This window comes from Lontra canadensis, unplaced genomic scaffold (assembly GCF_010015895.1).
Source record: "Lontra canadensis isolate GAN:19392208 unplaced genomic scaffold, GSC_riverotter_1.0 scaffold15, whole genome shotgun sequence".
Classification (NCBI taxonomy): domain Eukaryota; kingdom Metazoa; phylum Chordata; class Mammalia; order Carnivora; family Mustelidae; genus Lontra; species Lontra canadensis.
In genome coordinates, this window is record NW_022631009.1 from 12,062,077 (window position 1) to 12,076,311 (window position 14,235).

General features: G+C 38.0%; 2 protein-coding genes across 4 annotated transcripts in view; one reads left to right on the top strand and one right to left on the bottom strand.

Annotated features, from left to right (window-relative positions):
- Positions 1 to 2,295: 2,295 nt before the first annotated feature.
- On the bottom strand, positions 2,296 to 13,181 carry ENY2 (ENY2 transcription and export complex 2 subunit). Of its 2 annotated transcripts, none has more exons than XM_032858468.1 (5): positions 13,059 to 13,181; positions 11,487 to 11,563; positions 7,589 to 7,659; positions 6,187 to 6,261; positions 2,296 to 3,442 (listed from the first exon to the last, which is right to left on the bottom strand). In XM_032858468.1, the coding sequence occupies exons 2-5, from the start codon at positions 11,552 to 11,554 to the stop codon at positions 3,366 to 3,368; spliced, it is 291 nt and encodes a 96-aa protein (XP_032714359.1). In that variant the 5' UTR covers positions 11,555 to 11,563; positions 13,059 to 13,181; the 3' UTR covers positions 2,296 to 3,365. The 2 variants fall into 2 exon arrangements, with proteins under 2 accessions (XP_032714359.1, XP_032714358.1); XM_032858467.1 differs by having other exon boundaries at positions 12,987 to 13,154.
- Positions 13,182 to 13,341: 160 nt separating this feature from the next.
- Positions 13,342 to 14,235, top strand: part of NUDCD1 (NudC domain containing 1) — a 60,448-nt gene continuing 59,554 nt past the window's right edge. For both annotated transcript variants that reach the window (XM_032858465.1, XM_032858466.1), the window contains exon 1: positions 13,342 to 13,571. In XM_032858465.1, coding sequence (XP_032714356.1) covers positions 13,454 to 13,571 — 118 coding nt within the window. In that variant the 5' untranslated portion in view covers positions 13,342 to 13,453. The remainder of the gene's footprint in view (positions 13,572 to 14,235) is intronic.

The following is a 14,235-nucleotide window of genomic DNA, read 5'->3' on the forward strand; positions in this document are numbered from 1 at the left end:
TACAGTCTGTGTCATAGAAGCATGAGGGTAAAACTGACGACAATAATTTCAACCCTCCCTGCCAAGTGCTGTTATAGATGTATTCTATTCCAACCAAGATATGTTGGTTATCTTCATTCTTGTAGATATTATCATGGTAATTAATATTATATAGGAATTCCTGAAAAATAAAAGCAGCTATTTTCCACATAAGGTGTAATTCATCTATCTATATAAATCTAGAAAACAAATAGTAAATAACCACATATATCTAGTTTTTCCTAGGAGTAAGTCTAATCCACATTGCTTTTATGATCATCTTAATAGTATTAAAGATTTGTACTTATTTTCATTGCCATATAAAATTATCAGACCTATTACGCAGCAGAGTTGGTCTTACCTGATAATTCAGTGTCATAGATGAAGTAAGAACTCTAATTGCCTGCCTGGACCTGTTAGTTTTCTTGGTAGATTCATCCAATGACTTTTGTGTGGTTTCTGATGGTAATATGAAGGGTTTTATGAAGTCATTGAGTAATATGAGATAGCCATTTACAAGAAGGGTTAAAGCACACACACACAGGCGCACTGGATCATTTCCAACATCAGCTACTGAGCAGCTGTCACAATTCTCTTGAGTTAGATGGAGTCTTTTATCAAGTTATGAAAAGTCCCGTATCCAATTACCAATCCCCAGCATCACCCAGGCCTAGCTTGGCACTGTTCAACCAAATGATACACTCGTAACACCAAAGCAAAGTGATTACATAAATAATTCAGTTGGGTCTTCTTTAATCCTAAACAAGAGAAGCTTATAGTCATCTTAGTTAGTATTTTACTCGCCCAGTGCAGTTGTGTGACAGTATTTTGTTTAATTCCTGACATTGAGCGTGGGATGGTGCAAGACCTTTGAAGAATGTTCCTCGTTTACATAAATCAATGATGGGAGCCAAGAAGTTGGTTTATTTGAGAAATACCAATAGTTCTAGATGCAAACAAGACTATTCCAAGCAGTCAAAAAAACCTAGAGGTAGTGGACGTAGAGGTGGGCAGTTTTTGACACTATCACTTTAAAACTATATTCTTTCGTACTTTCAGTTGTTAGATTTTCAATTCAACTTTCTTTTGCTCCATTTCAAAATATTTTCTTATTTCCATTTTCTCTTTAAGCTTCATGACCAATTTTTGGTTTGTTTTCACATACAGAACTATAAATTAAGGACTATTGTTCTTAACATTTCTGACGCACCATTTAAGGTGGTCTCCTTTTTGATAATGGGCAACAGAACAATGAATATAATTATCATTGCTTTAAGATCATTGCTTTTTAAGAGATGAAACAAAAACTCTCTTGTGTAGGTTTTGTGACTGTGTATTTGTGTGTGAGAGATAGTTCACTTTACATACTAAGTCCAGTTAGTTCAAAGACTACATTTAAAATATAAATGCATCAGAAATATAAAATTGTATCTCTGGGAACAGTAAATCTAAAAATTAACATGAAGACTTTTCTCGATACCCAATTGTATTATTACTTATTTTGTGCTCCCATAATGTTCACTCCCTTGTCCATCCATCTAGAAATACGTATCATGCAAAGTCAGAAAGTCTTTTCCTTTCCTCCAGATGTATGCGAAATTCAAGAACCAGTGTGGTGAAGAGAAATTATGCACAGGTGCTTCTTATAGAAAAAAGAAGTGGCTGGGAATCTAAACCAGACAAAGGAATGTTAGAATGTTTTTGCAACTACTCAAGCTGAATTTTGAAGGTAAAGTGGGAATGAGAGAAGTTAAAGGGCTTTCAGGGTTGATGGAGTTTTGTATTTAGGGATGATTTAACTTGATACTTTTGAGGACTCTTGAGTAACTAGAATATCAAACCTGGTTGCTTACGGTCAAGCTTGAATTTTGCACTATAAACTAAGCCACCGAGAAATTTCAGGTAGAATAAAATGACAAGGCTTGGCTTTTAGTTAAGGTCACTTAGGTAATAGTGTGGAAACCACTGGAGGAAGCATGAAGCAGCAACAGCAGGAAACCTCAGGAGCCCGCTGCATAATGTGTCTGAACTAAGGCAGTTAAGAGGGCAGAAGCAGACAACTGACATCCTTGTTACAAAGTGGTCCTCCATTAGCTGCCCGAGCACGGACTGGGAGCTTGTCAGAAAGAGAATGTTGTGCCGTATCTCTTACCTTCTGAATCAGTATTTTAATAAGCTCTGGTAATCTGTAGGTCTGGGAGGAGGTACCACTCACAGAGATAAGTAACACAGTGGGGGCAGTTAGTGGAGGAAAAGAAGTCACTATTCTAGGTGTGGTCAGTTTAAGGTGTTTATGGAACATCCAAGAAAGCTGATCCACAGCAGTTGGGTACAGGTCTGAAGGCTGGGTTGAAGTCTGGTTTGGAGAAACAATTTACCATTTATCAACAAGTTTGTATTTGAAGCCATGGTCCAACCCAAGTTTCCTGGGATTCGCCCAAGGAAAGTATATCATTAGTCAAGCAGAGGGCCCAGGAGGGAACACTAAGAAACACGATTATTTGAAGTCCCATACAGCAAAAGGTTTCCACAAGACACAGAAGGAACTTCCAGTGGTAGGGATGCACAATGTGAGTAGTGGGAAGAAAGTTCCAAGTGGCAGGATGGTCAACATTCTCATTCCAGCAGAGGTCACATGAGAACAGACAAGAGTCCATTGGATTTGGCAATCTTGATGTCAGAGTAAAGCTACAGGTGGAGATTATTTCCCATTAAGTTCTTCCTTGACCTTAGTATGTGGGGATGCAATTTAGTTCCTGCTCTCAAAGTTCAGATGAGTAGAGTTTACAGTGAGAGGAGCTTGGTATGGAGCCAGTTTGCAAATGTTCTCTCTTCCAATAGGATGGTAAATTCTTTGAGGAATAAGGAAGGCACATAAAGATGAGTAAGACCCAGTCCCCAACCCTCAGCATTTATAACAAATCAGAAATAAGACATCTGTAGTACAAGATGGGACATGTATTATAAAATAGCAGAGATTTAAAAGAGGAATACACCACATCCAGACAGTAAGAAGAGCCTGCTTACTCCTCCTTAATTGTTAGCACAGAGATATGCACATACTTAACACTTACACTGTATTAATTGCTGAATTTTCCTCTCAACAAATCTGGTATATTATTAATAAAGTCCCTTTTATTCCAAAATCCAAGGAAACTTCAAACTCATTCATGAGATATTTATTAAAATAACACATTTAGGGGAAATCAATACAATGTATACATCATTACTGAAAACTGTATACCATCATACAAAAAAGGATTTTATTTTGGGAAATCGATTCCTAATTTATGGCAAGTTTTTACTTTCAGAAATAAAACCACAAAACAACACAATCTAATTCAATCTTAAAGGCTGGCATGCTGAGCAAGGAATGTTCTTATTCTTTGTAGGAGCTCCTTCTTTACACTGTCAGGTACCAGGGCTGAAATACAAAAAATAAAAATACAAGAGTAAGAAGATTCCAATTAATATGTCAATTTGGTATTTGATAATTTATTCAGAATTAACAATAAAATAATTTCATGAATAACCCATATGCCTTAAAAATGAAAGAGGTAAAGATATCTGAAAAGATAAAGGATATTTGCAACTTATTATTTGAGTGACCTATTCAATACCTAAATACCTTGCACAATGAGGAGAATAAAACATGGGAAAACTCTTTAAACTAGAAGTGGAAAAAACCTTTTTGAATCACAGAGGATTATAACAAATTGATAAATTTGATATAAATGCAACAATGACAATTTAATAAGTTGGTCAAAATCACCATAAACAAAGGGAAAAGACAAAAAGTGGGAAAACACTCTTATAGGAAAGGCTGATCACTCATTACATTTCTCCAAATTGATAAGCGAAAGATCAGACTGATAGAAAAATGAGCAAAGGAGGTGAAGAAAAGGCAAAACAACAGTTCTTGAGCCTAAGAGGGGTATAAGTTCATAATTGAAATGTAAACCAAAACCACATTCATGTTTTGGCAATCATATTGGCTAAAAACCAAAGGTCAGTAATATCATGTGTTGGTAAGACTGAGGGAAAATTGGCTCTCTTGTATGAGCTGGTGGAGGATACAAATTGGTACCACACTTTTGGGAAGCTAGTTTGGCAATACTGTATTGAAGTAAGTGCACATACTCTCTGACTCAGCAAAGATGCAAAAATTGCAACAGGAGTTACATTTGTGGTATTTTTACTTCTTCAATTTAGAACCATGTGACTATTATCTATTCAGAGTATAACACTAAAAAAAAAAAAAAAAAAAAAAAAAAAAAAAAGGCCCTGCTCCTAGGAATTTTTAGTAATATTAAATTACTATTAAATGTCAATAAATCAATGTACACTGTTTTTTTTTTCCTTTCTTGGCTACTAATAAATAAGGACAATAGGGAACTAACTGAAACTTCTAATGCTACTTGCCTATATCCAAAGGAAATATTTCAGATACAGTTCAGTATTTATATAGTGAATTCCACAAGTAAGTATATAAAATTAAGTAGGACACATACTCCTTTTTACAGATTATTTAGTTTAAGCCTGCTAGAAATAAAAGCTACATGATTAATTCAAGACCACTGGAAATGTGATCACTATATATATTAGACACACTTTTAATAAAAATTAAGGTGATGGAATATAGATCAGTTGCCTTGGAGTTAGGGATAAGGTATGACTATGAAAGGATAGCTTGAGAGTTTTTTACAGGCAGGAGGGGAGTTACATGAATCTGTACATGCATATAAAATTCACAGAACTGCAAACTAAAAAATGGTCAATTCTACTGTATTTTTGTTAAAAAAAAGAAAAGAAATACTTCTATTGGCTATAAAAGACTACAAACATAAAAGAAAAGATTTATTTTTATTTCTCTGTTCTGGATTTGCTCATTTTCTAGCAGTAGAGCTATAAGGGATTGAAATGTCTAAGATAGAAGTGTTGAAGGAGAAGCAAAGGAAATTTCTACCCTGTATAACCAGCTCCAAAATGTTACATAAATTACAGAAGGAAAATAGAAAAAGAAATTGGAGAAAATTATTTTAAAATGTAAATTCATGTGGGGAGCAATAAATAATGTGTTTTGTTTTTCTTTCCTTCAGACATACTTGATGAAAAAGTCTTTTTAAAAAAAAAAAAAGCTGTAGATGGGATTCTGTAGTTCTTTCCCAGCAGGTATTCAGAGAATTAGTATTCTCTAGAAACAATTTTCAAACTTTTTTTTTTTACTTTTTACACTTAAATTCTTTTTACTACTTCCGTGTGAGAAAATAGATAATGGATCATCTAATTTATGTGCTTCCACTTAAAATTACCAAAAGAGAGGCGCCTGGGTGGCTCAGTGGGTTAAAGCCTCTGCCTTCGGCTTAGGTCATAGTCCCAGGGTCCTGGGATTGAAGCCCGAATAGGGCTCTCTGCTCAGCAGGGAGCCTGCTTCCTCCTCTCTTTCTGCCTGCTTCTCTGCCTACTTGTGATCTGTCAAATAAATAAATAAAATCTTTAAAAAAAAAAAATTACCAAAAAAGACCCTTTCACAAAATAAATGAAAATATGTAGCCACATCTGAGCTAACAATGTAATGTAGTTCTTAATACATATTACATATTATCAATGTTAATATAATATTTCTTCTCTTTCCTTTGTCTTCTGTAAGAAAATGAAGATGATGGTAGTGTGAATTTTAAATACAGATTACCCAGAACATGAAGTTTTAGAGCTACCAAATTCTTAACTTGGACACTTAAGAAGACAGAGCTTTACTTATTTAAAAAAAAAAAACATTGACTTGGGCTGAAGTAAAAGTTTGAATTATTAAATGTGTAAGTGAAATTGGGCCATATCTAACAAAATTTATAAATCCTATCTTCAGGTGATACTTGCCTCTACAAAATCCCCAATTTTAAAAATTATCTGTCTTAACAACCATTATCAACTTACATCTGTATACTGTTTCAGAGTGCAAAAACATTTTATACCTCTCATCTATTACTCAAGACTATGCCAGAGAGGAAAATAGGCAATAATCTTTCCCAATGAGGAAATATAAGTACCCAAGTAATTTTGGAAAGGCTGTTTTTCCCTTTAAAAAGAAAGAAAAGCTGAACCAGCAGGAGAGAGAAAAAAATCATGTCTTCAGCACACCTTTCCTTTCACATAATTTGTATTCCTTACCTCTGCCTTTTGGTGTGATTTCAGCCACCAAGTCATCAACAGTAACGTGTTCTAGTCCTTTTTCTTTAATTACCTCTTATGCAAAAGCAAAAAACAAATCATATCATTTAAAATCATTATCTGTAAGAAAGATTTTCATAGAGGAAGGGTTAAGATCATGTTTTTAGAGTGCAGATTGGTCTTAAAAAAAAAAAAAAAAAGAGGACACTTCTTTTTCTCTTTTCTAATGAAGGTTTAGCTCAACCTTAAACACATTAAGTATTCACCAGATCAAAATCTTAAAAGCCTGTTCATCTCTCAGCTAAATAACCTGTAACTTAACAATTATTTTAACACTGAGAATGGATATGAACTGTAAGGTCAAATCTAATTATGTGCAAAAAGCTGGAAATTTATAACAGATCTTATTTCACCATAATCATACCAGCTCCTGAATGTATGGAAGGGGTAAAAAGCTATTATTTGAGTCTAACTTGTAATTTCATAGCCCAAATTAAAGAACAGAACAACTCCTTTGTTCCTTTCTCTTCTCTAGGCTGGGCCAAAGGAAAGAGAAGAGGGGGGACAAGGAGTTAAAATTTACTGAAACACTATTAGGTGCTAGGTGATTTACAGCATTTGATATTCATAACAAGCTAATGGGCTGGGCATTTTTCCACTTAACAAGTGACCCAACTGAGGCTTAAAGATTAAATAACTCATCCAAACATGGGCTGAAATCCAGCTCTAGTCTCTTCCAGTGAAGGTCTGTATGACCCCCAAAACTATGCTTTTTCTAATGTGCTACACTGCCTTCTTAGGATTCGTGATATTAACTGTAGAAACCACTACGATATAATGGAAGTTCACTGAAAATATCCAGAGTTCCAGTATACCAAAGTCGAGCCAGAAGAGGCTCATCTTCATGACATGTATAATCTACCTAGTGGCATCATCATCAATACCTAGCAATTTTACAAGCTTCCATTCTACATTTAAAAAAAAGTGTAATTACCTAAGAGCTTTTATAAGTAAAATTTTTCAAAAATAACACTGTTAAAGCCAGGAGATATAATTCCTATGGAGTCTGCCAATCATAAAGTATTCAACTTGTTATAAAGTTAAAACATAGGAATAACTAATATTTCACTTTGAGTAGGCACACTGAAAAAGGTTGGAATGAATACTTGGATGCCAGAAAAAAATCCTGCTCACTTGTTTTAAGAAAAATACGAAGAAAATTTCTAAAGATTCAGGAATTATGGGACAGGGAAATCACTGCTAGAAGACTGAATTTTCTATTTGTTTAATTTCTATTTGTTTGGCACTCAATAGATCTTAAGATACTGCCTATTATTTCCTCGTGAACCCCAAGCCAACAAGAACAATGAAATCAGCTTATCTTGTAAATGAAACTGATTACCTTTACAGTGTGCCTTCAACTGGTCCTTCCAGCCACATTCAATTAATTTAGCTCTCAGCAACTCTTTGAGGCTGTTGAAACAGAAAATGTTTTCATATTACACTACAACAAGGTAAAATATTTTAGATAGGAATGTTTGAAGCAGAAGTTCAAATGTTCAATTAAAAATTCCCTGCCTTCTAATCTCCAAAACTTTAACTGTCACCTAATTTTGATTCTGTTATTAAATAATTCTTTGATCTTACGGAAGTCATTTGAATTCTGGACTTCATTTTCATCACCGGTAAAGGAAGTGGATAGGATACCATAATTCTCAAGAAACTCTACTCTCTGGCCTTCTCAGACACTTTCTACTTACCTCCAACAGGAATATTGTGAGTCTTGTACAACTTCTAAATGGTATTAGTTGAGCTTGAAGCACCTACACCTTAAAATCTTCAAACTCCAAAATCTATTCTTCAACTACAGACTCATTATCCTTTAGCTCTCTACTTCCCCATGATATCCCTCTCTAAACCTTAAAAACTTTCCCCTCAAAAAAAAAACAAACAAAAAAAAAAAACCTTTCCCCTCAATTTTTTCCAATAACCCTCTAAATTACATACTAAAGATGGTATTTCATTGATTCTAAGACTGTTGTTTTTCCCCCACATTTCAACAATTTAGCAATCGGTATGCCTATCATAATTTAACTGGCAGTATCTTCTTTTTCCCTAGTAAACAAAAATAATGGTGTGGGGCTCCTGGGTGGCTCAGTCAGTTAAGTGTCTGTCTTCAGCTCAGGTCATGATCTCAGGGTTCTGGATTCGAGTCCTGTACTGGTCTCTCTGCTCAGTGGGGGAATGTTTCTCCTTCTCCTTCTGCCCTTTCCCTCCTGTTTGTGCTCGCTCTCTTTTTCTCCGTCTCAATAAATAAAATCTTTAAAAAAAAAATATGGTGTGTATTGTAACTAATTGCATCATGGATGTAATAAAATATTTTCTTACCAATATTTTCTTATCCTTTCGCCATACCCACTCTTACAAATCCACAATCTTCAAACTAAATCATTTCTCAGAGCTTGAACATGTCATGTCCCAAACCAAACCACTTCTCTGTCAATATTTCTAAACATTCACTATGTGACATTTCCATCTTGGCATTTATTTAGGTCTTTCCATCTTAATAGGGCCAAAAACCAAGTTCTGCTTCTCTCCCATTTCAAACTATTCTCCCTGTCAGAATGCCGTTGTCCATCCTTATTCCTCAGGCTAGAAAATTTGGCATCCTTCACTCAGCAACTCTGCTAACACTACACGTACAAGCCACAGAAGCAATTCCTATTGGTTCCATTTTTAAGTATGTACTATAATTCAAATGTTTTTCACCATCTTTGCAATTATTTCCCTAGTCCAAACCATCTTCTTCTCTTGACTGGACTATTACCAAAGCCCCTAACGTGTCCCCTTGTTTCCTCCCTTATATACCTTGCTCTCCTTCCTGTGCTCAGAACAGTCTGTGGCTTCCCAATTTACTTAAAATTCCAAATTTATGCTATAGCCTAAATAACCCTCCATGATCTTCCCCCTCCCCAGTTATGCCTCTGACTTTGTTTCTTCTTTCCCTCACCCATTTATTCAGGCTCATGAGCTTCCATGTGGTCATCAAAATCTAGGCAAACTCATCTGGGGTTCTTGGTTCTTGGGAGTCCCCTCATTCCTTCATATCCTTCTGACCTCTTACCAGTGAAGCCTTCTTTATTTTTATTTGTCTCAAACACACACCTCATTATTCTCAGTTTTATTTTTCCTCTAGAACTTATCAATCTACATAATACAGACTTACTGTCTGCCTTCTTCCATGTAAGCTCCACGAAAGAAGAGACTTTATTTTGTTTGCTACTTTATCTCCAGCACCTTAACAGGACATAGCATGTGGTAGAAACTCAGTAATTTTAAACTGCATAAGTGAAAAAACAAATAAACAATAATAAATAACCCCCTTTCCTCATTACTGCCAATACTATCCTCTCAGTTCCCCAAGGCATTGTTCTCAATGTCTTCTTCCTCATTTCTCATATTGAGGGCTGCTTTTGCTTTAAAAGAAATTTTAAGTTCTCCTTTCCATTTTTGCCGTTTCTCCTTTTTAAACTGATATAATCTGCTAACACGTTCTTCTGTAATCTTGTCTCTAGCCCTTCAAGTCTATCGTCCACATTGCCAGGCTAATATTCCTAAAGAGCAAATATTATGTAGTCATCCCCCTTCTTAGGATCTTTTAATGATTCCCACCACCTAAGGATAAAGTCAACAACAGCTGTTTCTTCAAATCCATCACTCATTTTCCTGACCTTTCTTTGACACCACTCCTAGCATAAGAAATCTGCATAGGGTTCCAACAATGGAAATGAGACCTAGGCAAGGTTGACCATAACTGGCCTATGTACCTAAGTAAGATGGTAATCACGCCAGGTACTTTGCTGGAACTACTAGGAGAAAGGTAGTCTGAACCACAGGGATATGAATTCTGAACTGCTAATCTCTGCCACCTTGTGGGTACAGTCTGCTTGAGATTAAAGCCAACACAGAGGAAAACAGAGCTGAGAAAGAAAAAGAAAGACATAATCTTGGTAACAATTTTTGAGTGCTTGGACCCAGTGGAGACTGAAGCAACTTCAAGCTAAGCTTATGTATTTCACTGGTTAAGGCAGTTTCTGAGTTCTGTCATTTGCAAATCAAAGAATTCTGACTTACACAAAAGCCACTCCTCTTGTCTACTGTCACAGCAATATCACTTCCACACTTTACCTGCTAGCTTTAATTTTTGTATTCCTCAGAACATTATCATGTTGTAACAAGTCTGTCCTTTATTGGCTGGAAGAATGGCTGATCTTTGCTCCCCGAGTTGAAGTGCTTCTTTTACTATTTTGTAACTGATTACCCTAACCGCCAGGTAGAGTTGAAAGATCCCTCTCGTTCCTCATATATTTCTCTTAGGCAATTTTTCACTGTTCTGGAATCCTTTCTTGGTTCCTGAGTTTCTGTTTAATACTTCCAAACCTGTTCTTTCTTCAAATAATTACCTTGGCCAATTTTGTGCTAGGGATGATGTTGGGGATACAATGGTATTTCTACTGTCAAGGAACTTAGATTTGGAGAACACAAACAAGCAAAGCAGGTGGTTATAATACAATGTAATTAAATGCTAGGCTAAAACAGGGTATCTGGGACTTAACAAATTCCTACACAAGATGATGTTAATTAAATTAAACCTGAAAGGGGCGCCTGGGTGGCTCAGTGGGTTAAGCCTCTGCCTTCGGCTCAGGTCATGATCTCAGGGTCCTGGGTTCGAGTCCCGCATCGGGCTCTCTGCTCAGCAGGGAGCCTGCTTCCCTTCCTCTTTCTCTCCCCCTGCCTCTCTGCCTACTTGTAGATCTCTGTGTGTCAAATAAATAAATAAAATCTTAAAAAAAAAAAATTAAACCTGAAAGATGAGCTAGAATAAGTAAAAGATCAGGGGAAGAATGTTTCAGAAGACTAGGAACAGCACATTCTGCTCTGAAGTTGAGAGTGTAGTAAATGAAACTGGTTCTATCACATTATCTCCCTGTTAAAAATTGCATAACATTATGTTTTTAATTGTAGTCATTTGAGTAGTTTTTTCTTTTCCATTAGATTATACATTCTTTGAGAGAGTCATTTCTTGTTCATCTTTCTAGATGACACACTTTTCTTTAAGAATGCAATACGGAACACACCTATTTTTTACAGATGTTAGTAACTAAAACTTGATAATCTCAATTTTCTGTAATTCCTTCCCTTGACATCAGTTTTGTTCCTTGATATTTAAATGCTCACGTGTAATGTAACTATAATTTAAAGGCGTTAAATGTAGTTTACTAACACAATATATTGCTTACCGTTCTCTTTCTCCGGTTTCTATCAACTTTTGGTTAATCGCTGCTCTCATCTGCGCATCTTTGTTCATCTTGCTAACCTGAACATCAACATGTATTTTCAGATACAGAACACATACAAAGCATTTTCTTCTAATCTTCCAGGTAAGCATCCCAACACATTTAACATTCTATCAACTGAAGGGGTGATAAATTTCAACAATGTGTTAACAATGTCATTACTCTTAGTATTAGTCACTGCATCCCAAGAAGTCATATGATTAACTCACGTTACAATTTTTCTTCCCCCATATACTTTTTATTAGTTTTTGGATAATAATAATTATTGTTAACTTTTATGTAACACTTATGTGCCAAGTACTGGGGTTAACACATTGTTTTTTTTTTTTTTTTTAACCCCATTTAGTTCCCAAAACTTTCTTTTACATAAGAATTATTAACTATTTGTATTTTACAATTGAGAAAACTGAGGCACCAAGACAGAAAGTGGTGAAGGCAGTATTTGAACTCATGTATTTTGAGCCCAGCAGCCCCCAAAACACTGTAACATCACATCATAACTGACTGCTAATCATTTTTGCACCTTAACTGCATTCAAAATTTCGGGCAGTCATATAACCTAAACACTAATAAAAGATTAAGCACTGTTGGTGAAAAATCAAAGTTCCAGATTAGGCACTAAGTGCTCTTCATTTGAGTAGGATGTACCCAGAATTACAACTTCCAAACTTGCTCCAAGTATGTGTGCGTGTGTATCTTCACCAAAGCTTGCTGGTGGGATAAAGGAAAAACAAATCTCAAACTAATTCCTAACTTAGAAAATTCTCAATTTTCCGTGAAAAAAAGACAACCGAAACCAAAGCGATGTAGAAAGAAGAAGGTTAGAATGTAACACTTGAAAAAAAAAAAAAAAAACTAACATTACTGTACATAATCTGTCACTAACTTGGGAACACTTTCGCAGTGTCCCACCTCGTCTACATGAAAACTTAAGCTGGCAACTGAGTTTTGAGTTGGGAAAAAAAAATTTTTTTTTCTTGACTGGAACGGGAAAAAGGAAGGGCTGAGAAAGGACTGAGAAATGTCTGCTTGTGTAGTTGGAGGCTAACATTTTCAAAATAATTCTAAGGCCTAGTCAGTACCATTCCTATAATATTGAACTTGATCTCGTCTTGGCCCCTAAAATACGGATAGTGACCTTGGACAAGTCAATTCTTAAAGGCCTCAGTTTTCTCACTGGTAAAACGAGGGCGCTAGGGGATCCCTCCCAGTTCAGACATTCTTTGGGAAAAGAGAATAGGGCGGAGACAGCGGGAGAGGCGGGAGGGGAGGAGCCAGAAAACAAAGCGTGGACTGGCTTCAGGCCAACTCCGGTTGCACGCCCTGTCGGAGAGCCCTACAGGCCCGCCAGCGCGGGTCGGGGAAGCTAACGAAAGACAGCACATCGAAAGGAGCCTGGGCTGGGCCCGGGTCCCGGCCCTGAGGACCACGGGCATAGCTCACCACCATCACCGCGGGCGAGGGCCGTCCCTTCCCAGCGACGAAATGACCCTTGCGCTGACGACCGTTACCTACCACACTCTTCTGCTGCCCGGACCTAGACCCTCAGTAGCTCGGGCACCTAAGCACACAGAAAGCTAAAACACGCATTTCCGGGGCGGGGTCTCGCCACCCTGCCTATAACTGTGAGAATTTAACCAGCGCGGGCCGCCTCCTGATAGCTCAGCCTTCTGGGTAAGAGAGTCCAGACCACGCTCTCTCTCGCTGGTACTGAGTCTCCGAAAAACTACCTAGCCCGACATGCAACGGAGTCAACTTTCTCATGGACACTACATTTCCCAGAAGGCATCCCGCACCGCGGTGTTTTCTGGGATGGGAACCACGCCGCCCGAGAGCTTCGGTACTAAGAGCGAAGCGCGGATCTTTCAACAAGAGCTTTATTAATTCTCACGCTACGACCCAGGAAGGCTATGGAGGTGGCTGCTAATTGCTCTCTACGCGTGAAGAGACCTCTGTTGGATCCCCGTTTTGAGGGTTACAAGCTCTCCCTCGAGCCTCTGCCCTGTTACCAGCTGGAGCTTGACGCAGGTGGGAAGCGGCGGCGCCCCCCGGGCATCCTAGTCCTTCCGTCTGTCGGCTGCCCCCGGCCGGACCCTTCCCTCATTTTCTTCCTTTCTGACTTGGGCAGGCCCGGCGACCGGGGCCTTCCGCACGGCGGCTCGGGCTGGGGTAGACCGAGGGTGGCCGCCCTGGAGACGGACGCCCATCCCGGAACCCAGTGGGAGTCTCTCGTGGCTGTTAGGTAGCGAGACCCTGGGCCGGCGCTGGCTCGGGCTCATCAGGGGGCACGCGGCTGCTGCGTGGGCTCCGGTCGCCTGTCCGTCCGGGCCTGGCCCTGCTGCGGAGAAAACTCAGGACTTGTTTCGCTCTCGAGCATCCTCGGTAATCGTGTGCGCTGAGAAGCCACACCTCCTGCGAGGACCCCCAGCTCCTGTTTCCTCTGGCGGAGACCCGTTTCGTAGAAGAGAAACTGCATTGCAGTTCAGAGCATTTTTAGTTGCATAGGTGCTGTCACACTAAGGACATAATCGTAGAGAACATATCTAGAAAATTTTGAGGGAAAGTCGATTTCATGCTTATGCTTCTGCTGTTTCTTTTGTGTATCTGAGGCTGGCCAAAAAATTCATCCTTGTTCTTAAGAGGTAACGAATGGCATTTTCGTTAAAAAGCCCAGAGATCTGTATTTTTAATA

Bases quoted from the DNA above. Each gene is read 5' to 3' on its own strand.
- ENY2 (XM_032858467.1), bottom strand. The intron at 6,262-7,588 runs GTAATCAGTTTC...CTTTTGCATAAG, and splicing joins GTTGAAGGCACACTGTAAAG to AGGTAATTAAAGAAAAAGGA. The intron at 3,443-6,186 runs GTAAGGAATACA...TTTGTATTTCAG, and splicing joins AATCACACCAAAAGGCAGAG to CCCTGGTACCTGACAGTGTA.